Genomic DNA, 26,030 nt, shown 5'->3' with positions numbered 1-26,030 from the left:
GTCCTCAAGTGGATAGACTAAGGATCAACTCTACAGCTCATACATGCAAAGAATAAGCTCTGCCCTTAAAAGGTGCTCTGCCCCTTAAACTGATCCATGTCGCTAAGGTGACACCGGAACAGAAAGTTTACTGCAGCCTTTCCCAACCTGGTTCCATCCAGATGTTTCGGATGTCAACTCTCATGAGCCCCAACCAGCAGGGCCAATGGTCAGGAATGCTAACAGTGGTAGTCCAGAACATCTGGAGAGCACCAGGTTGGGGAAGGATATTTAGTGCAGTAACTGCTACGTTAATATCAGGAACGGGCTATTTAGCACGAAGAGGACACCATGAAAATCCATGGGAGTTGATGTCCAAAACATCTGGAGGGTATCAGGTTGGGGAAGGCTGCAGTAAACTTTCGGTTCTGGTGTCCCCTTAGAGTCATGAATCAATTTACTACCTCTTTCATGCCTCCCCCCACCACCGCCACCGCCACCGCCACCGCCACCACTCCAGGATGTTTGATGTATTCCACTCTCCAAACAGTGGCTGTCACTGCTCTTTTGGATGGGCTGGTTGTTCGCTCTTCAGAAGTTTTGGGTTAAATCATGACCGAGTCCAAAGCATGACCCCATGCAAGAGAAAATAACCCTCACAAACATTGCTCCTGCGCCTGTCAGCAAACGGGGACTATGTTGGAAACAAACATCTCATAAAGCTGCCTCCTAGCGAGTCAGATCCTTGGTCCACCCAACCCAGAATTGCTGTCTCCATCTGGCAGCATCTCTCCGAGGCCTCGGGCACAGAGAGGTCTTTCCCCAGTAGGACCTTTTGACCTAGTTGGGCTATTTTTACTTTCATGTGGGGAAAATAAAACCAGACTGCGTTAGACAAATATCCCAGTTCCAACCTCTTCTTCATTACAGTGCGCAGGACCAGATGCTTCCAAAGGAAAAAAATATATACATGCAAACCTCAGGCCAACTTTGGAACTCTTTCCCATAATTCACTCATCTTCTGACTGTCCGAAAAAATAAGGACAACCTAAGCTTGAGGTTTCAGCCACCTCAATCAATTTGGCTAAGGGCCAATTCATATGACCTTCTCTCTTCTTCTTTTTTAATAAAGTGGGAGCCAATTGCACATGTGCCACTTCAATGTGCTTCCTGAGCCTCTCTCTCACTGTTGCTGTGCATGTGTAAAAGACAGAAATGCAGCTTTACAGCACAATCCTGGGTTTGTCTACTCAGAGTAGTTAAATGGGACTTACTCCCAGGCAATGCAGCCTTAAGTGGTTTCTTAACTGACAGATGGCCAGGCAGGAAGGTAGATCTGCAACCACATTTCAGCCTTCCTGAAATTTTTGGGTCACCTGTGAACAGACATGATCTATCAGAAGGACATGCCTAGACCTTTACCCACCATTCCACCCACAAAGTTTTACACATTTAGGAATGGCTTTTCAAGGAAAACAAACATTGTAACCTCTCCTCTCTATATGGAAGTATGTCTTTGGTCACTGTTAACAGATGCCATAATTTACAAGTGACACTTTTTTGTCACTTTAGCAATGGATTCCAATGCAACCTCCCTGATTTGCAGAGCTCTTGAAGAAGGGAAAAGATGGTTAAAAAAAAAAAGCTCAGTAAAGGAAAAGGGATCACCGCAGCAGCAGCTGCCATGCTCCATTGTTGCTTTCTCAAATATATTATACACACACAGCCCCCCAAAATGAAATAAACACATTCTTAAGGAGAACCAAACAGGCACCTTGTTTTCTTCCATACCCATGATCTCATAGCTAGAAACATACTCATTAGTTGTGAGAATATTTCTCTCTCCAACCCCCCTTCACATTTCAAATCCACAAGCACGTTTTAAATATTTTGGGATGTTTTTTGTTGTTGTTTGATTGGGGGGGTTTAGTAGAAAAGGCACATCACACCCCTGATGAGGGTTAGCAATATTTTACATTTTAAAAGGAAGGAAGGAAGGAAGGAAGGAAGGAAGGAAGGAAGGAAGGAAGGAAGGAACTGACAAGGCACTGTAGAGACGAAACTGACAAGAATGCTTGCCTTGTACACAAGGCAATTGTTCTGTATACTAGGGGCAGGTAAGGAGGAACATTGAGATTACACACCACATTATGACATGATTGAGTCCAGAGCATGGCCCCATGCAGGAAGCACTCACAAAATTCTCAGCCTAGTACTAGGGCACTATGGGCCAGCATCCATGACAGGCAATGGGGGGCGGGGGGAATGTCTTCTGCAGGGGTGACATTTAAACTAGGAAACATGTAACATGTGATTAATGGCAGTGCACCTTTACTAAAGCAGAGGAAGGTTTGCAAGCACTTTATTATTTATTCTTATTCATACATTCAATATGTGTATATCCTGCTTTTCAGAGATATGTCCTCACAAAGTAGCTTACAAACAAAAAAAGGCACTGGACACAAGCGCATATAAATATACAAAAACAGTACTGTTTTTTTCCAGTGCCTTTTTAGTTTTTGTGAACCGCCCAGAGAGCTTCGGCTATTGGGCGGTATAGAAATGAAATAAATAAATAAATAGTACTGTCAGAATGGAGGAAATTAAGCCAAGTTTGAAGTTGCAGAGAGTGCATATTATCTACCTACTCAGGAAAGGCCAGTTTGAACAAATACATTTTAAAGGCTTTCTTAAAGGCCTGCACCCAAAGGTGTAAAGCACAAAGCAGGAGGAAGCAAGTTTCAAAATTGAGGGGCCACCATAGAGAAAGCCCTGCCCCTTGTACTCACCAATCTAGCTGACCTAACCAGTGGGCACATGAGCAGAGCCTCTGACAATGACCTAAGCCTTTGGGCCTTGGGTTTGGATGTAGGAAACCTGAGGACAAGTCCCACTTCTGCCATGCACTCACTGTGTGGCCTTGGGCAGGTCACCATCTCTCAGCCTTAGTTTGCCTTTTCTAAAATGAATGCTTGCCTGGTTGCTAAAAGGGCAAGCACAAAGAAGGCAGAGCAACAGTAGTAGGAATGTGTGCTAAAGACACAGATGACACATCCTTCAAATCCCCACCCCTACCCCGCCCTCAAACTGCACCTTTCCCCATTTGCATTAACACCTTAGTTGTCCGCCCCAATGGAAAGAAAGCTCCTTTCCACTGCTTAACAGCTGTGCGGCATAACCCACATTTATAAGACACTAGGTTGTGCCACCATCAATTTGAGTTTGGCTTTTTGCCACCTCTCCCAGAAAGACTCGCTCACAAAAACATTTTTTTAATTATTTTTTTTTAAGTGGCCAGTGAGGAAAAAACACTCTGTCACACCGGTTTGAAAACTACAAGCTTGATAGAGACATATTATAAATGTAAAACATTCATACCTGTTTCATGCCTGGATTAGCCCTATAAATGTGATAAGGAACTGAACTCGCCAGTACCTTCAGAAAACTACAGTTCTTTGGGGAGAATGATAGTTAAGGCATGATCATTTAACCGATTTCAAACAGGATTTATTCTGTAGTGTAGACATGTATACATCTGGACATAAGCTATGCTTTAATCAACTGCTCCCCCAGAGACTACATGGATCTAGCCAGCAATGCAATGCTATCAGGCCAGCCAAATTTTAAATCGAGGTATGGTATAAAAAGTATGGTCACAGTTTCATTTGCAGGGAAAAGAAAGAGAGCTTATTACATTATTTTAATGTTATATCCCTGCTTGGGGGGGGGGGGGTTGTATCTAACCTGCATAGAACATGAAACTGTGCATATTTGCCTCAGCACATTTACTGCATAATTGTGATGCACTTACTGTAAAGATGACAATTTAATCAGGGGTGGGGAGACATACTTCTGGCCCTCTGTTGTTTAAAGTAGGGGTGGGCAACCTGCGGCCCTCCAGATGTTTTGGCTTACAACTCCCATCAATGCCCTAGCCCTCACAGCCAATGGTGAAGGATGATGGGGGTTGTAGGCCAAAACATCTGCAGGGCTACAAGTTGCCCTTGTTTAAAGAATGGAGTGGCCTGGGAGAAGACAGAAGTAGATTATTATTTAATTGTTTGTTTGTTTATTATGTTTATATCCAGCCTTTCCTCGAAAAAGCTCGAGGCAGTGTATATGATCCACTCCTACCATATTAGCCTTGCATTTTATCCTTCTAAGTCAGGCCGAGGGCCTGTGACTGGCCCAGGGTCGCCCAGTGAGCTTCACGGCTGAATGAAGATTTCCTAGCTCAACACTTCAACCCAGGGATGAGGAACATGTGGCCCTCCAGATGCTGGCCAGACTTGCTGGGGCTGATGGGAGCTGGAGTCTGGAGGACCACATGTTCCCCATCCCTGCTGTAACCACCACACTGCATAGTCTCCGTGATCTCCCAGGTCTTGTCTGACTTTAAGAATCTATCAGTTGAACTTTTAGTTATGCAAGTTTACATCAACTTTTTAAAAAAAACATGAATCACAGCTCCCACGCCAGGATGAACATTGCTTTGCTAAATCACTCCCTGAAATGACACTCCAATGAGTCACACCCAGACGGACAACGACCTACAATCTCACACAAGAGCCTCTGTTTCTGAGAGAGCGGAAGGACCAGGGCAAGCTGTCCTCGTTCAGAGAGTCTGACCCACAGAGGAAACAGCGAGTGACATCGCAGGTTCTCACAAGATGCCTCAGTGGTGACGCCACACCAGGGCGTGATGTGGTTGATACCATGACATGCCTGGCTTTCCGTTTCAGTCCTGCAGAGGTCTGGAGGCAGCAGCATTTGTTCCAGAGCCAAGCTGAAAAGCTGCCACAGCAGACAGAGCAACAGAGAGTCCACGGGCTGAATTTGAGAGTGCCGATTCATTGAACCAGATGACAACGCCCCCTTCCGCTGGCCCCACCCCCTTTCTCCCAGCCACTAGTCGTTTCGCAGTTTTCAGCTTTTGTGCAGTTTTTCCCCCGTTCTAAGGGTGCAATCCTATGCATGTTTAAGCACGAAGAAAAAAGGCCTACAACTCAGCTGGCTGGGGCATACTGGGAGTTGTAGGACTTTTTTCTGTCTAAACATGCATAGGATTGGCCCTAAAAGGTTAAAATGCCTTACCGAGGTCTTACTTACTGGCAGTAAGAGCTTTACGCTACAATATGCTGATATTTTTGGCATTTTGTCCCCACCCATTGCTGGAATGTAGGCCCTGAGACCATCTCCAAAATGGAATTCAGCCGTCAGGCTGAAAGAGCTTCAACACTCCTGCTCCAGATGCTCATGAGCTGGTCATGATGGAGAGAGCCATCTCCTGTCATCTCTCACCAGCATCTGGCAGTCAGAGGTATACTGCTTCTGCACATGGAGGTTCCATTCTTAGCTGCAATGTCTAATACTCCACTCACTGATCCGTCTTGCCTGGTTTTGTCTCATCTCGTGTTCTAAGCCTTCTGTGCTAATAGCCGTCAAAATATCTCATGATAATAAATTCCATGAATTACTTTATGCAGCATTTGAAGAAGTGCTTCCTTCTGTCCCGAACCTACTCCCAATCAATTTCTCTCCATGTCATTCACAATTTGGTAAACCTCTATCATGATTCCCCTTAGTGTTCTCCCTCACCCCTGAACCTAAAGATATTTTGGCTGTTTTCCTTCTGGCATCACATCTTGGCATGTCTGAAGACCCAGAGCACTTGTCCAAATATCCTGAGGAAGACAACTCCTATGTCAGCAGCCAGGCTGGCTGGGGATGGTGGGAATTGTAGTCCAAAGACGTCTAAGGGGTGCGTGCTCAGGGAAGGCTGTCCTATGCCAAGTTCCCTAGCTCTGACCTTTGACCTGTTCAGATTGCATGTTCCTCTCAGGTCTCCCGAGTTCTTGCCTAAGGAGACCCCCAGTCATTCCTGCATATATCCTCTCAGAGCCCTATTTCTGACACTGAGTGAAATCTTCAGGCAAACACTGAGCCAGGGCTCCCCAATCCAGTTGCTAGGCAGGTTTGAGCTGCAGCACCTCCCCTGCTACAGAACAAGCTCTGCACGGTTCAGTCATAGCTTATATCCTAACTAACTGGGCCAATAACCATAGAGAACAAGACGACATATTTGACTGTAAAGTAATGCAAGCAACTGGTTCCTCGACATCCCACACCCCACCACAGAAGAGTATTTTGCACTGACCCTCCACAAGGGTGAAGAACAGCATTTATTTTATTTTATTTATTTATTTGTTATATTTACATCGTGCCTTTCCTCCAAGGAGCCCAAGACAGTGTACATGATCCTCCTCCTCTCCATTTTATCTTCACAACAAGCCTGTGAGGTAGATTAGGCTGAGAATCAGTGACTAGCCCAAAGTCACCCAGTCAGCTTTATGGCACAGTGGGGACTAGAACCTGGGTCTCTCCAGTCCCAGTCCAGCACTTTAACCACTACACCGCACAGTATTACAAAAGCCCTACCAAAAATAGGCTACATGGGGCCCATTTGAATCATGCATACATCAAAATGAACCATCAATGGGTAGACTTTAAATTTATGTTTGTGTACAGGTTGTAAGACAAGGGTGAGCTGACTCTGTCTTACTTAGCCTACTTTTTTTTGTTTTAACGAGCGTCCCTATAATCCATCGTTATGTCTTACATTCACAAAGCAAGTACGGACACTCAGTGTCTCCTAACAATTACATCTTAACTAGTCTGTGTTGAGTGATCTTGAGTATGGGTGAAATCCAGTGGGGTCTGTCCATCAATGGAATTGGACACTGCTGGCAGAACAGATGCCCCCTATCCCTGCATCTGCCACCCACCTCCGAAAATCTGCTCTGGAAGGTTGGAGAGACCCTCCAAAAATTTAGGGGCATTCATGGGGAAGCAGGGGAAAGGGGAAGCCTGCTCATGTGGCCTTGAATGAAACCCAATGAGACTTGGCAACCTCTGGCAACCTTTTGCTTCAGAGCAGCCTTCCCCAACATGGAACCCAAAAGACTTGTTGGACTACAACTCCCATCATCATCAGCCAGCATGTCCAGCAACCAGCCAACCAACCAACCCTAGGTGGCTTACCAGAAACTGGCCAGGTCTCCTGCTCACCTGTTGTAAGATAACAAAAGGAAATGAGAAAGAATCAGAAAAAATATGCAAGTTGCATCCACAGAAGAATTAAGGCTTTGGGATGAACTCTCTCCTGAGATTTGTAATTCCTCATTATTGATTTTCTGGAAGGGGTGCAACAAGCCTCTCTTCCATTTGACCTTTGGTTTAGTTGGCTACTTCTGTTTTGTCTGTTTCGTTTTTACTGGTGCTCATTTTTTTCTGGTTTGGTTGACTATTGACTTTTATTTTTCACAGTGTGTACCAACTTGACAGCTAATAAATGATTTCTAATAAAAATGATAACAATATACTAAATTATGAATTATTTGCAAGGGGGGGAGAGAAATCTGGGCAATACCTATGCAGGGTCCATTGTGCAACTTTGATGGGGGTCCAGAGCTTGGCGGTGTCCCCTCCTGGTCTTTGGTGCCTATAGTAGCCACGAAGGGCCAGCTCCAGTTGCCAAGTCACAACCCAGAGGGTGGGCATGTAGTTTTCAATCCCCGATGCAGCAGGAGAAGAGGCAGCCATAGCTCCTTCCCCGAGACCTGTTGCCTTCCCTCCCCCACGTGATGCGATAACCGGGGCACCCACTGTGCCATACAGGTGGAGGAGGGGGGCAAATGTTCAGCCCTTGGGAGGAGGGGGACACAGTTTGGTGGAAGAGCACATGCTTTGCATGCAAAAGGTCTCAGGTTCAATCTCTGCCATCTCCAGGTAGGGCTGAAAAAGACTTCTGTCTGAAACCCTGGAGGGCCAGTGCTGCCAGACAAGTGTGCAGCTAGATATGAGCCAGTGGTCTGACTTGGTATAAAGCATCATCCTGCATTCCTAAGTGATTGGACATCCCCAAGGCCAGAAAAAAGGTATGTACTGGCCTTGAATGAAAGTAAACGGAGGTTCTCTTGAGATGTGGGGAACCTGCAGTTTTTCCAAGTCATAAGAGGGAGCTTCCGCTGCAGCTGAAAAAGTCACTACTGGTGGCACCTCTGACATTGTATCCATAGGAATACGGTGTTAAGAATATGGGTAGCAGAGCCTTGCTCAAGAGGGTTTTCCCAGGGTGGAGATAACAGAATAGGAAATAAGAGGTCTCTTCCCCCTTCCATTGCACATAAGCTTCCTCTTTGGCATTTCTCTACCTTGCCAAGTATAGAGGGATAGGTGTGTGTGTGTGTGTGTGTGTGTGTGTCCATCTGTCTGTATGCACATGCATGTGAAGAAAGACACAGGTTTTATATGCTGCTGGTGTTTCTTTCCCTAGCCACACCTTTTCGGGGTTGCATACTTTTTTGTCCTGACCTCGTACAAAAGAGATCCCCCCCCAAGCATTACTGTTCTGTGCCCTTCTCACTACAAAGTATAGGCAAAAGAAATTGCATATAGACCTCAAGGTAAGCAACCTACACAGTAAAATGTGTCCTGTAGTATTTTCTACAGCTTTCTTAAGAAACAAACAAACAAAAATTTTTTTAAAGGAATGTTTCTTCCAAGGGAAGGTTACAGGAAAGACATGACATTCCTTTGTTTTTTAAAAACTCTCTTATTGCATCTTATCAAGACCTCTCTAATCCAGCTCTTTCTGGACAGATGCTGCTTACCTGTTTAACATGAGTCAGTTTTATAACCTTCTCTGTTTTGGACACATCTGTATTATGGACACATGCATACCTGCCAGCACTGGAGGTTCCAACACTGAAAGATTTAAGCTCCTCCCCCAAAGCACAATCTACTGGAAAATTCTTCTACTGGCAAATTCTCCTGCCCAAACTCCACAGCTTTTAGTTATTTATTTAAAGCATTTTCCACCCCGCTCCCAGAGCGGCATACAAACAGACAGTCCCTGCCCTCAGACCTACAGTCTAAAAGTCACCACACAAAAGGAAAAGAGGTTGGAGGGAGGAGGAAAAAAGAAAACTCAGGCACTAGTTGTTACTTACAAACTTCCAGTGGGCTTTGCAAAGTTCATTCCAATGGGCCTTGCACAGGCGGACTTCCCAGTGGCTTGTGTCCTAAGTCACTATGCTGCTATTTGGGTTCATTTAGCCAAGACACTTAAAAATTATGTTTAGAAGGGGAAATACAGAGATACTTCATATTCTAAGATTAATTCAGTGGTAAACTGAAGTATCTTTTTTTCCTGTTCGGCTCAGTTCCTATTTACTTGCTACATTTATAGGCCATTTTTCTGCCACTGCATTCAAGGCAGTTTGGTTTAAAATAATGGCTTAGGAAAGAGGCATGGAGGGGAGAAGAAATAAGCAAATTCAGGTACCATCATGGCCACTGCATAAGATAGTTCTGTGAGGGGAGGAGCCTAAGGGCAGTTGGTCCCAGGCAGGCTGATGGATGGAAGGGGCCTCACCACCTTTCCCTCTGAGGCAGCCAGGTGGAATGCCTGTACATGGAGACAATTTCCGGAAAGGAAGAGCCAAATGGCAGCTGGTCCTAGCCAGGGCCAATGGCTAATTTATATTGCTTATGCCATCCTTCCTCAACCTGGTTCTCTCCAGATGTGTTGGACTATAACTCTCATAACTTCCAGCCAGCATGTGGCTGGGAATTATGGGAGTTGTAGTCCAACCGCCATAATTCTCATCGCAGGATTCATCTTGGGGACATTTTTCAGAGATCTTGGCAGGCAATTTTTAGAAATGTAACACTTGAAGAAGGCCCAAATATATGTTAAAGGGCTTAAATGTGTTGGGCTACTTCAAGGAATAAACTATATGTATTTTTTCAACATCTTGAGACTTCGTCTCTTTTTTCATCGGGTTATTTTAGATGTTCCCTGTTTTGTTTGACCCTGGTTTATGCCAAGGGCCTGAAGAACAGGATCAACTTTTATGTTTTTAATTATGTATTATTTTTACTCTAGACTTGCCCTCTCTCTTCTCCCTTCTCTCCTCTCCCCCCGCCCCCAATGTCATGGTACAGCTGGTGCAACATTAACTACATCAGGTGACATTAACTACATAAGATGTATCCACCCAGAGAATGAAGAGGTATAATCCTCCGCCCCAGCCCATTCAGTGAAATGTCAGGCAATGTTCTCCTTCCCCTCCCCAGAGTCTCCAGACCCTCTTGACACCTCATTTTTGGTCCTGCACCTCTCCCCCTTCCCCAACATGGGCTCCATGGTGGAGCCACTGGGAAGAAAGCCTGCCACAGTTCAATCTGCAGGGGTATGGTCACATCCCTGCAAGGGCATTCATTCATTCATGATCCTTGCCTGGCCAAGCATGCCACAAGAAAGGAAGATAGGCTCCAACTGCTCACCACAGGCAGAATAAATTATGCAAAATGACAAACCCTATGCAAATGATTGACTCTGATAAACCAATGAGATTTGACTTGAATTACTGTCACAGACTCTGCTCAGCAGGTTGGCAGATGCTCATCCTCCTACCGGCAGACAGCACGCAATGGACTAGCTGTGTCTTTGGAGAGGAAGAGAGAACAGAGACACGCGAACAAATTTCTCCCCCTTGCAAAAGGAAGCCTCACCTAGGCCCCCTCCCTTTAATCTCAAAGCCTTTAAAGGAGTATCATGCATGACTTGAACATACTTTTAAATGTTATCCAGGAGATCACCACTCCTTCAGCTCATGTGCTTTTGCTTCATTTACCAGTGAAGGCTTCTCCTACTTCAAAGATCTGCACGTGCCTCCAAGCTAGAGGGCAATTCTGCACTTCCCTGACTCTGAGCTTAAACAGCTCTATGCTAATAACGTTGGGTGGATGTTCAGTAATCTGCTTCAGGTAGGCATCTGTTCACAGATAACACCGAAAACACATAAAGGATGAACTGTGATTGGAAATCCACTTTCCTGACATTAGAAACTGGATGGTTGCCCATTTAAAACCACATAAAAAGTGCGCACAAATAGCTTCAATTAAGGTGCTTTTTGTGGCTGGTGTGAAAATGCTGAATGCAGGCAGTCTTTGTCTGTTTTACATTTTCCTCTACAAACATGAGGTCTAGAAGCTTTTTCTTTCTTTCTCAAAATGAAAGCTGAAGTTCTTTGCTCTCTCTTGGATGTATAGTATTCCTCACAACGTAATCGCCGCTAAGCAGTACAGTAGTATTCCTGAACACATTTCTAGGCTGTTGTTAATTCCATTAGTTTCTGCAATTCAGCTATCCCCTTTTCCCCATCATCTCTTCTTCCTTTGTGTCATTTTTGTTAGATTGTAAGCCATTCTTGCAGGGACTTGTCCATTATTTGTGCAGCGCTTAGTAGCTAAATAAAGTCACAGTCATGGCTAACAGCCATTAATAGACATATTCTTGAAAAGGAAGCCCTGCCCTGCCCCCCACAAAAATAAATAAATCTACACAGACAGATGCCACTTGTGCCACTGAACCTAACAATATGAACGACAACTTTATTAGTCTATTTTGCTCTGAAATAAGGGGGGAAAGATGGCTTGGCTCCCTTTGCTGAATAACCAGGAACTATTTGCAGGCACCTCTTCTACAGTGCACCTGCATTCCACTTGTGACATACTGTTGCCAGAATTACAGAAGGTGATCTTGAGTGCTTGTAGACTGAGGGTCTCTCCCTCAGACAATGGATTGGGTTAATGGTCTTTTTGGTCCCCTTCTAGTCTTCTGATTTTATTAAATTCATGCTTGACTTTGCACCACCGGGTGTGTCACATTAAGTATGCCCATACTGTGAAGAATCCAAGGGCTGGTTTTATGTGCAGGTTTTGTTATACTTTCATCACCAAGGAAAAAAATGTGGCACTCAAAATGGTTACATAGAACACTGTTGATCAGACTTTCAGATGGAAGCCTAGAACTGCTCTGAAGTCCATTTGCAAGGCATCTCCTGCCCAAGAACTGCGTTTTCCTCTGGTTCCCCAACATTTGATGTTCAACACAAAAGCAGATTTGCACATAGCCTTATTCGCATGTTGTGCTTGTAGGAGGCTTGATCAATTTGATCTGTGCAAATTCGTATTCAAAATTACCTGATCTGCACCTCTCAAATTAAGGAGCAGAGCAAATAGATACTTAAATAGGTATTTTGAGATGGGTTTTAAAAAATAAATCATAATTACTGCAAAAATGGAATGGAATAGAATTAAGGGTAAAACATGCAAAAGTTACACAGACCAGAAATAATACAGATTGGTCTATCCCTAGCAGGATGAGGGATTTAACTGGATTCGTAGTTTCTGCGTCTTACTCTGGCTCTGGGCCCATCACCAGAAGATTCTAGTTTCAACTGGTATATTAATAAAATAATAATGATAATGATGATGATGATAAAAATAATACAAGACTATAAAGTGGCTGAATTATATAAACAGGTTTTTACACTGTAAATCAGAAGGCGTGCTTGAGTTCAGCTAGTCCTCTAGTCAGTTGCTAGTTTTGTCTGAAGGCCACTTTAATAAGGGAGTGGAGGGTCAGAGGCCAAGACCCCATGCCCCCAAAGTGGCCTTTTGCCAAGCCCAGTTGCCACAGGTGCTCTTCAGCCACACCCATCTTTTGCTTCTGCGGTTGGCAGTTAGAGAGCCAGATGGCACCATCTTCAGGCAGATTCTCAATGTCATTAAAGGGTGGCAAATTATCAGTTGTTGATTACATGTAGATGCCTGTTCTATTTCCATTTTCATCCTGCCTTATCCCAGGGAAGGTTATAATAAAAGCCATACAATAAAAGCCATACACATAAACAGTGTATTACAACACTGTGAGCCTATAAAAGCACAAAAAGCAAAAGTTACCCAAACCGAAAACCCTAACGGGGATTCCAAAAATTCCTATGTTCTTGAAACCCATCTACTATGTTCACCATGGCAGGAGAGTTGGATATTTGGATTTTCTGCTTCAGATATCACAATGTCTCAGGCTAGCCCTGGTCACTATCTGGGCAAGCCCAACCTACCTCCCAGGGTTGTTGTGAAGACATCATGAAATAACCCCATGTACATCATCCTAAGCTCCTTGAGGAAGGGGCAGGATACAAATGAATGATGAATGACATTAACAGTAAGCTTGGTAAGACACATGGGCATAGCCATCTAAATCAGGTGTGGGCAACCTTTTTTCTGTTGAGGGCCACATTCCCTCGTGGGTAATCTATCAGGGGCTTCATGTCAGCAGTGGGTGGGCCCAGAGCCAAATGTGGGTGGGTCACCCCTTCTCTCTTTCTGCCACCCCCCCTTTCTTTCTTTCTGCCACCCCCTTTTCTCTCTCTGCCTCTCTTCCTTCCCATGCAACAGGGCTGCCAGGGAAGGGACAGATCGCTCTTGCCAGAGGTCTGAATTGATCACATGCTGAGGGCTTCTGAAGTTAGGCTGAAGACTGCATGAAATTAGGCCAAGGGACGAATGAAGATTCTGAACTTTTGCAACAGATATGGTAGCAAGTTTCCAGCATTTTGTGCAACAGCCTTAAGGTCTGGAAACTTTCTTTTTACGTTAAATGAAAGGTGACTTTCCCACAAAGCCATATTTCATCCAGTCCAATACACAGTGGGTCAAGAAAAGCACCAGATGGCATCAAGCAAGTCACAATCCCTCCAGCTAACCTACCTGAATGGGATACTGTGAGAGTAATAAGGGATAAGCCCATGTTTTTCCACCCCTGAGCTTGTAAGGAGGAAGAGCAAGATAAAAAAAAACTCAATACACCATATAGAAACTATTCAATGCTCTATTGCTTGAGCTACAAGAGTAACCACGTGCTATATCTTCATTATTCCTGAACTGAGACATCAGTGAGAACAGCCATTTGCAAGGCCATGAGTGAATAAAGCTGGACACAGTCAATAGTTTACAAGATTGAAAGTGGGTCTGAAAAAGGCATCAGTCCCCAGGAAGTATACACACATACACACACACAAACACACACATTCTTTTGACGTATAGTCACCCATGATCAAACAACTTTTGGAAAGCTTCAATTGGTGCAAAATGCAGCAGCTAGGCTGCTAACCGATGCACACCTGTCTTGAAGGATCTGCACTGGTTGCCAAATGCTTTTCAGGCACAATTCAAGGTGTTGGTTTTAACCTTTAAAGTCCTAAATGGCTTAGGATCTGGCTATCTAAAGGACTGCCTGTCTCATTATAAATTTGCCCAGTTATTAAGATCTGCAGGAGAGTCCCTCCTGAGGACACCATCACCTGCAAAGGCCCCGTTTGTCGGGCACTTGTGAAAGCGCTTTGTCCTGTGTCGGCTCCCAAACTATGGAATGAGCTCCCTCGAGAATGTCGATTGGCCCTTACTCTCTTGGCTTTTAGAAAGGGCATGAAGACACATCTTTTCAATTTAGCCTTTTAAAATAAGCCGTTTCATGTGTTTACTGTTTTAATGTCCTTGTTTTTACTTGCTTTAAGGCTTTATTGTTTTAAATTGTTGTACATTCCCCTTGATGTCTTTTAGCAGATAACTGTTAATAATAAATTAAAAATACAAACCTCTGCAAAATTTAGTTACCAGCATCATTAGTGTACACACACCACGAGAGTTCACGTTGCCTTCAACTCTCTGAAAAGACAATCACCTCTAGGCATCCTTGAGTTTGGCACTAAAATCTGGGGGCTCACCTCCAGCTCCACTGTGTCCAAACGCCACTGACCATGCTGGCAGAGCCTCTCAACCACATTCTTCAGAGGGTAAGCCTATACTTAGCCTGTGAAAGAATATTTTTTTAAAAAAAACTTTCAATTTTGCATGGAAGCTCAGCAGAGCACTATGGCTTAATATAAGCGCGCTCATTTTCGAGCTTTTTTTTGCATCCAGATTTTATGTTGTCTCAGAATACGGAATCCTTTTGAGTGTGCTAGCAAGAAGAAGAGGAAAGGGATGCATTAAAACTGGGCAGAAGGGAGGTATGGAGAGGGTGACTTGGTTATGCACGCAGGACATAAAGCAGGGCTGGGCAGCTTGTCGCCTTCCAGATGTTTTCACCTACAACTCCCATTATCCCTCATCATTGGCTATGCTGGTGAAGGATGATGGGAGTTGTAGCCCAAACAATCTGAAGCACCACAAGTTGCCCACCCCTGGCATAGAGGCTCCACCTCCTGAACTCGCTTCTAGACAACAACTGTGTGTTTTCAAACATCTCTCTCTAATTACGAAAGTTAGAAATTTGCTTTAAAAAAATCAAGATTCTCAGTAACATAGATCAGGCATCAAAGGCCAAATTTCCCATGTGGAGAATCAAAGAACAGCAGTACCACCAACACACACACACACACACCACGCAAGTTGGAAGAAGCTTTCTGAGCTGAAGAACAGACAGTGAGAGGAGTTTCAATCTCACTCCTGCTAACAGGGAGGGTGAAAACAGACATCACATTTTAAATTGCGGCAGGCAGTCTGGACAAACCTTCACCGCCCTGAAAAGACATGTGCATTCTTCTGTCCTGGAGTGGAATACGAAGGCTGGAGGGTGGGTGGGAGTGAGGGGAAATAATGGTTCTGCAAGCTTCCAGCATTGTCAGCTTGAACTGGAGAAACACTGGCTGTGGAGGATACCTATTAACTAGAACCCATGAGGAGGAGGATGACCACAACATTTCGTATTTATATGGAGCACCCTTCCCCAGCCTGGTGCCTTCCAGATGGGTTGGGACTATACCATTAGCCATGCTGACTGAGGTTTGTTTGAGTTGTAGTCCCAACCCATCTGAAAGGCACCAGGCTGGGGAAGCCCGATACATAGGCTGACCATATTTCCTTGAGACAAAAACAGGATATTGGGATGACAAAAATGGGACGGGGTTATGTAATATTCCATATTCATGAAAAACAACCTAAACTCACTGCAAAAGAACATGGAAAGGGGTGCAAATGAATAACACTAATTTATTGCATATACACAAAAAAAACCACTCATAAATATATATATATATAAAATACTTATAAAATATCACATGAGCAGTAAACAAATCTGTATGGCACACGACACTGAACACTCTAATGCAGGACTGCAGTGGCCAGACTGCAAAAAATCATCAACATACACCAAAAAGAAAAAAAAAAGGAATGAACACCCCGACTGCTATCACAAGTATATGCTAATGTCCCACCGGAGAGTTCCGCTGTAATAAAAAAATAGTTAACAGCCTGTTGAACCGAAATATGAGTCTGAAAAGTCCGAATCAAACTGAATGTAGGGCAGAAAGAATCTCTATGGGCAGAATGATGGTAGAAATAACAGTAAGACTCACCCTCCTGGCTCCCACACGCTGAATGGGGCTTAGCGACCGCCTCTTGAATTCCCCGCCATTGCAGACAAGCAAGGGGGCGGCCTTCTGATCGTCGCTAGCTCAAGAAGCCTGGCCCTGGCTGGATACAGTAAATGGAACTTCCTCTTTTGTCACACTAGTAGTTTTACTGCACGCACTGATTAGCATAGAGCCTTATGATAAACGCGTTCAGTTTTTTACAAAAAATTAAAAACGGGACAAAATTGACATTTATATTAAAATGACAGGATGGTCGGGAAATACGAAAAAAACGGTACTGTCCCATTTAAAACGGTACGTATGGTCAGCCTACCGATACAGAGCTTTAAGATGCAATCCTATGCATTTTTAGACCAAAAAAAAAAAGCCCTACAACTGCTGGCTGGGGAATGCTGGGAGTTGTAGGCCTTTTTTCTGTCTAAACATGCATAGGATTGCACCCTTAAAGTATTAACAGTGCTTCACATGCTTTATTCTATCATCCTGATAACAACCCTGTAAACCTAAGTGAGTACTGTTAACCCCACATTTACAACTGGGCGGACTGAGCCTAGGAGAGAGTGGCATGCCAAAGGCCCTCTAAGTTACTTCCACACTAGAGCCTTTCTAACATTGCTGAGGCACTGCTTTTCTGCAATTGGCAGAATGCAGGATTAAAACAGAGGTTCCATACAAGCACATAAAGTAACGCTATATTCTCCAGCAATGCCCTTCCCCATGGCAAATACCCTTCTATAATATTTACTCACAAGCAGGTCCCTTTCAGCAATGGTTCAATTTCTTCCTCGTACATTCATCCCATGTTAGTACTTCCAGATGAACATAGATACGGGATTAGTGATAAAGAGCCTATTAACTGCCTCTTGAATCCTTACTCTTAATTGTCCCAATGTCAATTTCTGATCGGGGGGGGGGGGGGAGTGGATGCATTCATTACCAGTTTCCTCTCATTATTATTTTTTCTTTTCAATTCTTTAAAGAGAAATAGTGCTATTTCTCCATTTAAAAATGTACTAAAGGAAACCAGTAATTAAAGTAATTTTCCCACCCCATTTCTTATCCCCACACAAGATTAGAAATGGAATTTGGGCAATTTAAGAGAGGCTGCTCAAGGGGTAATTAATAGGCTATTCATCATTAAACTTTCTTCCACACTCATCAGGAAGCAATAGAATGGGCTGAACCTGAAATCAGAAAGTGTTTTAATTAAAGGCACAGGAGCCCTTAAAAGCCTTGCCAACCCACACTGGATAGCCTAGTGCTACAACAGCATCTTATTACCAAAAACACTGCCACAGATCACAAAGTTCAAAAAAAAATGGGAGGATAACAGGAAATGTTGAAACGCAATGGGCTGACAATGATGTTGTCTGGATGCTCCATACAATGTGAGTAACGAAAGGATGGCAATTTCTGAGAAAAAGGATAGTGGGGAAGTAATCCCAATGAGCTCAAAGGTGAGAACTGAGCCAGGGATTTCCCAATTCATGGCTCAGTGTCTTTGCTACTACACTCTAGCAGCATACTTCTCTCTCCCTCTCTCTGCCCAACTTCATCCCTGGTACAATTTTGTGACTGTTCATATAGTGTTGGAGATTTTTTTAAATTGTTTTTTAAACATTTTTTTATTTATATATATATATATATATATATATACACACACACACACACACACACACATAGCTACACACTGAAGAAAAGTATATGTGATGCTTGAAAAAAATTAGAAGGTGTGCAGACCAAGATACGTACATATCCCTACAGAGTGATGAAGCTCACTGGGTGGACATGGGTCAGTCATGATCTCTCAACCTAACATGCCTCCCAGAGTCGTTCAGAGGATAAAATGGGGTGAGTACAACCATGAATATTGCCTTGAGCTTCTTGTAGGAAAGGTGGGATAGACATAATAAGCAAACAAACTGTGATGATGCATTGGGGAAAGGAAGATACCAGGGGTGGGCAGACTTCGGGCTTGCAGGATCTACTTTGTTTTTCTGTTGTTTTTGAACCCTGAGATCCACTAACCAGAGCCAGATACAAAAGACACACACTTAGAATTAAAGAATTCCAAGGCTACGAAGTTATTTTGGGTACAAGAACTGAACAGGAGCTCACAGTCCTTCTACACTGCTGGTCACACACACCCTGCCAGCTTTCATTTCACCAATATAATTTGGGGGTGGAGTCATTCGGTTTTTGCCACTGTTAAACAATTGGGAGTGAGAAATCCTTGCAGATCTACTTCAAATCACCCAGGGATCTACCAGGAGATCCCAATCTACATTCTGTCCACCCTGATGTACAGTTCCCTGAGCTCCTTGGACAAAAGGTAGGATAAAACCTATAAACAAACAAAACAAATGAGCAATGTTTGGTTCAGATTAAGATCTCCCAACTTTTAAAAAAATACATGTTTAACTATGACTAGAAAACTTTACATATTTTTTAAATTGATCAAGAAATCCAGCGGGGTATAAATGCTTAAGTTTCCAACAGAGTACTTCCATTCATAAGCAAGGAGTAACTTCACAGAGTTTGCAAAATGTAATGCATAGAATTCCCTTTATTTCCAGAAGGACACTGTCTCCCTTGCCTGCCACCAACCACTTCAGTGGGACGTTAATTTTATATGGCCAAATATTATATAGTCAAAGAGAACCCAAGTTATCCGAATACCAGCAGAGCAGTCCATAAAGAGTTAGAGGATGGCATGTAGTTCTCCCACAGCCGATACACATACCAGAGAGCCAGAAGACTCAGGAAACATAGCTACAAAGTTGACATTTATCCCACAATGGGCCAGTTCTCAAGTTATGGTGGGTCACTTCTTTGCGCATGCTGGCCTCGTTCCTGTAACTACATTCACATGAGCAAGGCAGCATGTTGAACCAGTAACTACAGTGACTTCTCGTGATCCAAGCGACATTTTTGATCATTACAAATCATGGAAGATTCTGTGATTCTATTAGGTATCAGCTTCTGTGCTACGTCTTTCATATGAACAATGTAGGTACGGGTGTACGTAGACTGACCCCCATGAGGTCTAGCTCAGCGGAAGACAGAACGCAACCCACAATCTGCTTAAACAAGAGTGTTTTCCACCTAAACTAGCTTAATTCCAATGGCTGGCACCCCGGTCTTGAACACAATGCAGGAACTAAGTTTTCTTAAAATAAGTGAGTTTTATTTCCATATGATGCATTTAGGACTAGGGTGTTGCTAGCTGAAGTTTTCCAGCCTAGGTGACGTGTATTGCATACTGTAGGCCAAAGTCACTACTGTGCACACACATCACTTCTGGTGACATACTGATCATCAGACAAACTTGGAATGGCTCTCTCCTCTACACATGGTCACACACATGCAGAAGTCTACACACATCAAACGACTGCTTGCCTAAGCAGCCACTATTATCCAAATTCAGAGTCACACAACCATATGGCAGTGATCATCCAAGTTAAATACTGTACATACCCAGAACAAGGTTATCCACACACTACCACCATTACACCTGCTCACCAAAGCACACACAGGCACTTATAGGCATGGAGTCTATGAGACTGGGATGTGCAAACGGTACCAAATCTATGAAACAAAATGCCAGTCCAAGGAAATTCACTCAAAAGCACTCTGAGATGTGAAATCTAAAAATAAAAAAATTTTAAACACACACAGGGAACTCATACACGCAATACACAAACATGCAAAACTGGATGCATAAAACGGTAGGGGTGAGAAACGTATACACACATACACACACCCCTAGCGAAGCGGCAGCAACTTTACTTTGAATCACAGATTGTATTAACTGCACTTGCTGCACTGTAGGCAATTTGACTTTAGGTGGGCTTTTAGGACAGGCCCGCATACGTGATTGGAACCCACAGATGTACAATCCTGCCCTGCTCTTTGCTGTCCCAGACAGCCCTCCCACCAATGAACACGGTTGCTCCCCATCTGCCTATTTCTACACATTCCCAGTCAACCAATGAGAAAATGTCAACCAGGTTCAAAGACAGGCAGCCAAGGCAGCCCAGGGAGATTAAGACAGCTAGAGCTCCTCCAAGGGCCATCCATACCCATCCCTAATATGGAGAAACACAATTAATAACCCAAAATTGGCCTTCACCCTTCACTTCGGGTTTCTGCCCATCTTCATTATTATAGTGACCACCACAACTTGCACATTCATTGCAGAGCCTTCAGCCCCAGATCTCGGCTACGGAGAGAAGAAAAGCCAAAAGTGTGCCCTCCACCTTTTACCCAACAACATATGCATACAAGGTCACACAGTGAATCAACAAAAGAGATAGGAGAGCGATTAAGCCAGAAGTCTTGGCTCTCAATTCCAACTCCTCAACCCCCCCTTTCTGCCCCCCCACCCCTCACACCACCCCATTTCCAAGCACAACTGGGGATACAACCCAGTGCCTGGATACCCTATGCTCACACCAGACCCTGCTTTTTCTTGCCAGAGGGAAAACTAATCCACGCCTCAATCTTCAAACAAACAAATAAACAAACAAACCAGGCAAGCAGACCTGCATTTTCCAAACCTGACAAGGCCTTTCAGGTTCCCAATGACAGCCCTACTGAGCGGGAGGGGGTGCTGGTGGGTGCAATGCCCCATTTGCTACCACTCCCTCGCATCCTCCTGCAGGCTAAATGCCCCATCTTCCCAGACACGCACAGTCTTCCCGTCTCACCCCAGATGCAGAGAGCAGAAAAGGCCGGGAGGGGAGAAACCTCCTTTATGGCCCACGCTGCCTTCAGAACACGTGGATGCCATAGAAACCACATCCTGGAACCCCACCCTCCAGAACACCCAGGCAGGGGTGCCTTCAGAAGTCTCTGTCACTCTGGAAAGAATCAGGAGAGGGTTAAATAACCAGGCCTTGGTCTGATCCTGGGGTGAACCCCATGCCTAAAACCTGAACTGCCTCCTGATTCCAGAACCAGAGACCCCCACGCCACCCCCTTGTGGGTGTTTATTCTCCCCACCGTCCCCTCACCCCAACCTATAATCAGGGTACAGGAAGGAACCCCGAGAATATTAATGTCCGGGGAGATTCACCAAGTGCTGTGATTTCACTGCCTGTTCATGTTCTGGTCTCTCTAGCTTATTTTTGCTCCCACCCACCCCGGCCATTGCTCCGGACCCAAACTCGCCCTTGGGAACACTCTGGCCTTGGCAAGGGGGTCGGCAGTGTGGGGATGGATGGGGGTCGCCGAGGGAACAGAGGGCAAGATCAGCCAACCCCTGACGTTCGTTTCCCTGTGGGGAAGCCAACCTTCTAGTCAACCAACCTCCCCAAATAATTAGCTCAATTCTATCCCCCACTCAGCTGGGATATTCATGGGGGGAGACTACCCTTTCCCCCCTTTTTACTTCTCCTCCCTCTCTAAGCCAAGGACATTTCCAAGATCCTGGGAATAGGAAGCAGAAGGGGGTTGTGAGGCGGGGGGGGGGGGGGGGGAGCGTGGACTGGCTTCCTTACCTTCTTGTTGCTCTTGTTGTAGCCAAAAGTGGCGATTCCTGCACGAGGAGGCACAGAAAGGAGCATTTTCGCTTTAATGTTAGAGAGCTTGGGAAGGGAGGGGGAAGAGAGGGGGAAGAGAGAGAGACACACACACACACACACACTCACACACACACACACACACTCACTCACACACAGAGAGGAGAGAGAGAGAGAGAGAGGGCTTCTGGCTTACGTCACCAAGGCAAGCCAGCCTGGAATCCAGGGCTAGGGTGTCTGCTTTCCACAAGGTCCTAGTGCCTGGTTGGGCAGGCTCAAAGGGCTGGAGAACTAAAATCGCAGAAATTAAAATGAGACCATCAGTGACACTGCCGACAGGCGGTCTCGACACAAACACCAGCCTCCGGACGCATTGGAGAGGACATCAGGAGAAACAACAGCACAGGCCTGAGCTCTGAAGTTCGCCAGGCGCCCAGGAGTCCTGGCAGGGCATCGTCTGCCACACAGGATACAACAATACAAGAACTGCCCATACCACACTGCAGGGTTAGCGTGTGTCCTACGCAGATCCATACTGAAAACCACATTCTGACTGCTGCACAGGAAGATGCAGTGCTCCCAAACCTCCCAGGGCGGACAGTGTTAAAATGTCAGGACAGAGGCATTTCTGTCTTGTTGGGCAGAGCTTAACGCCTGGGCAGTTAGCTGAGAGCCCCCTCGTGGCTGAGTTTTCCTCTGCATATTATTTTTGAACCAGAGAGGAAGTAGAATCTCACAGTCTTTTAATTGCTAAGGCTGTCATTCTGGTTTTTAGATTCTAGGGAGTGCTTGTTTCGCAAATTTCCAAAAGAAGAAGCATATTTTTTTCAGATTAAAATTGGAGGTACACTCTTTTCAACTGACAGGATTTAGAGATAACTAGCCTAAGAGGAGCCAATTCCTCTCTGTTCCCAGATGAATCACTGTTCTGGGCGCAACTCCCAATTACAAAAAGTAAAGTCCAGCACAGTCAATCATCCAGAGATGCAGTGGACAGCCTCCTCTGAGGATGGGTAATTCTGCTGTGTCCCTGCATGGGGCATGTTTGAATGCTTCAACTGCCCCCAACAAAGAGACCCAGCAGAATGACCCATCCCCAATGAAGGCTGATTAGAAGGAGGCAGGCCCAGAGCAAGGAATCACGCAGAGATGCATCAGGCAGCCTCCACTGGGCTCACAGAAACATATATTTATTTCTCATGGCAAGTTAAACAGTTCTCTCATGGCACACTAGCATGCCATGACAGAACTCGAGTGTCCCAGCTCACAGTTTGGGAATTACTGTTCGGGAAGCTGGGTGGGGTGAGGGTGGGAAGCGCAGGAAGAGGCTAACAGAATCAGCTTGCTCATTTCCTACAATTCCCACCTGGAATCTGGTACACTATTCAACAGCTGGCATACATTTTGGAGAACCTCAACAATTGCTTAAGATGCATATTGTTAGCCTTCATGGTTGGGGCAGTATGTCTGAAACACACACCTGCAAAGGCCTTTGGGGAGAGCTTTTGCACCCTGCATTGGCTATTGGATACTTCTCCATCCCTCCCTAATAGCCCTAGCTACCTGCCCTTACCTACTGCTTTTTTATCCCAAAGCCTTTCCCAAAGCCCAATGCTGCTCTTTGCTGGATAAATTCCAGTTGCATGATAAGTCAAATACCATGTTCAGAATATTGCAGAAATATTATTTTTGAAAATAGATGGTATGCATGATCTGCATAATTCATTACTGAACACAGAAATTGAGTTTTCTCAGTGCAGTACATAGCTATATATGCAGTACATAGGAGATGTCACACTGCCATACAATGTAGACACAATGCCCAGCTTCTTCTTCCAACCAACAAACAGCATCCATGACTGAGCAGTAGTCCTGAAATGTGTAATCTAGGACACGCTAGTGTGATTACATATAAAAACTCCATGCATTCATTCCTCCACCTCTTTTTTCCGTAGGGCACACACTGTCCCCAAGTCCCATTGCCAACTGCCCATCTACAACCTATCTACAAAACTCCTGAAGCCACCTGAAGGACTCCACCAACTCAATATAGAGGAAGAATTGTATGAAAAATGGGGCAGCAAAAAGACAGTCTTTCATTTGCTTCCTTCTTCCAGCTTCCCCGTGCCATCTTGACAAATTGAGATGAATGGGCCCTTACCATGTATGAATTTCTTTTTAGCACATGTCGCTCCTTTCAAGACCAGTCATCCTCTTAGTGGATCTTGACCTGAAACCTTCAACTGCAACAAACTGGAACCTTTAAACACACACACACACACACACACACACAATCTCATGTAATGAGGAGGCCCCGACCAGAAAGGCAGTCCAGAAATCAAATCTGTAGGGAAGGAACAGAATAAGCAGACACAATTCCCGTCTCCCAGAAGGGCCTCAATGCTTTTAACATCATAAGACCATAAGAGCTGCTTTGCTCAAGGAGGCCAAGGGTCCATCCAGTCCAGTATCCTGTTTCCCACAGAGGCCAATCAGATGCCTCTGGGAAGCCCAGAAGCAGGACATGAGAGCAACTAGACCGTCTGCTACCTAGAAAGCAACAGCAAAGCATTCCCTAGCACAGCCTCCCACAACCTGGTTCCCTCAAGATGTTTTTGACTACAACTCCCATGATCCCCAGCCAACAAAGGAGAGGGTCTGTAGCACAGTGGTAAAGCACAGGTGTTGCATGCAGAAGGTCCCAGGTTCAATCCCCAGCATTTCCAGGTAGGGCAGGAAAAACTCCTTCCTGAAACCCTGGAAAGTTGCTGCTGCTAATCAGTGTTGACAATACTGGGCTAAATGTTCTGACTTGGTACAAGGCAGCTTCCTACATTCATGGCCATTGGTGAGGAATGCCCGGAGTTGTGGTCCATAGCATCTGGAGTTCACCAGGTTGAGGAAGGCTGTCCTAGCACCACCCTAAAGGGGAGACAGGGCAAGCCACATGGAAAATATGTTCCCCATTCATTATGGGGAAAACTATGAGCAAAAGCAGAAAAGTATCCCCCAACAACTTACTCCTTGCGGCCCAGCTCTTCTTTGTGTCATGATGTATTACTGGGGTCAGCTGGCATCAGGTGCTTCTCAAGCTACTATCAAGAAGTGGCGGCTCCATCCATATGGAGAGAGACATATCTGCAGGAGCATGGTCCAGTGGAACGTAAAACCAGGAGAGTTCTGCCTCAGTTCCCCATCTGTGAAACAGGAACAACAATGACCCCTCCTATTCCATAGGGATCCTGGAAGGCACGGCTGGAGAACCTGATACCCTCCAGAGGTGCTGGACTACAATGCCCATCAGTCCCAGACAGCATGGTCAATGGTGAGGGATGATTGGAGTTGTAGTCCAGCACCATCTGGTGGGCTACTGGTTCCCCATCCCTGCTGTAAGGATTTTAAGTATAACTAACTGTAAAGTGGCTTTTGCCTTATCTTATATAATAGCGATATTAACATGTACCCATGAACAGACAAAAAGGAGGCATCGTAAGTCCCTGAGGACATCATTCACTCCTTTTACCTCCCTCTCCACTTGCATGATTAGTGGGGCACTATAAACAGACGATCCTTATTTCACCATATTCCAAAGTCCATGTGCCCTTGCCTGTGTGAACTCCCGTACGGGAAGCTGAATGAACCCTTGCAAGCTTTCCTTTGTTTATGTGAGCAAAACTTCTGCCTGCAAAAGTCGAAAGGAATTCTGAGTTTATTTATGAGAGATATCCTGCTCTTCCTTTAGAGGTCTCAACTCAGTTTACATGGCGCTTTCAGTGGCCCCCCATCCATTCACTGGTCCACATCTGCCTCACTTTACTGGGATACGTATGTAAACTAAAAGTTAACTACCTCACATTAGACCAGGCTTCCCCAACCTGGTGCCCTCCAAATGTGTTGGACTACAACTCCCAGCATTGGCAGGGCCAGGCTGGGGGAGGCTATTATATGAATAAGGCCAAGGGCTAGAGGTTTTCAAACTTTCTGCCTTCTTGGAACCCTTTCCACATTGAATTCCTGCATACTGCAAAGGATTCTGGGAAGTGTTCTGGTGCATGCACAGTATACACAGGGCACTGGACAAATCTGTTGGGCCTTGCTGTTTTTGTCCCGCCTGAATGGAGAGTGTGCCCTACTACACAACCAACATTCCCCTACAGTTGCACACTGCAGGGGGGAAATTGGACGCAAATGTTCTGGAATTCCTCTTGAGAAGCCCCTAATAAACATCTGAGAAAATCCA

At 44.9% G+C, this 26,030-nt stretch overlaps 1 protein-coding gene across 8 annotated transcripts in view; it reads right to left on the bottom strand.

The window, feature by feature from the left end:
• The window catches only part of RBMS2 (RNA binding motif single stranded interacting protein 2), a 72,069-nt gene extending 50,128 nt beyond the window's left edge, over positions 1 to 21,941 (bottom strand). For 5 of the 8 annotated variants that reach the window (XM_084837129.1, XM_084837127.1, XM_084837128.1 and 2 more), the window contains exon 1: positions 21,770 to 21,941. In XM_084837129.1, the coding sequence (XP_084693255.1) occupies positions 21,770 to 21,835 (66 nt within the window). In that variant the 5' untranslated portion in view covers positions 21,836 to 21,941. Of the gene's footprint in view, positions 1 to 7,020; positions 7,048 to 21,769 lie in introns of all 8 variants that reach the window. The other 3 variants (XM_084837124.1, XM_084837125.1, XM_084837126.1) reach the window with 1 other exon arrangement.
• Between the last annotated feature and the right edge of the window lie 4,089 nt (positions 21,942 to 26,030).

The sequence above is a fragment of the Heloderma suspectum genome, chromosome 2 (assembly GCF_057233095.1).
Source record: "Heloderma suspectum isolate Gila_16-S chromosome 2, 16-S_ref, whole genome shotgun sequence".
Lineage (NCBI taxonomy): Eukaryota > Metazoa > Chordata > Lepidosauria > Squamata > Helodermatidae > Heloderma > Heloderma suspectum.
The sequence above is the reverse complement of the archived record's forward strand: the minus strand, read 5'-3'. Positions and strand labels throughout refer to the sequence as shown.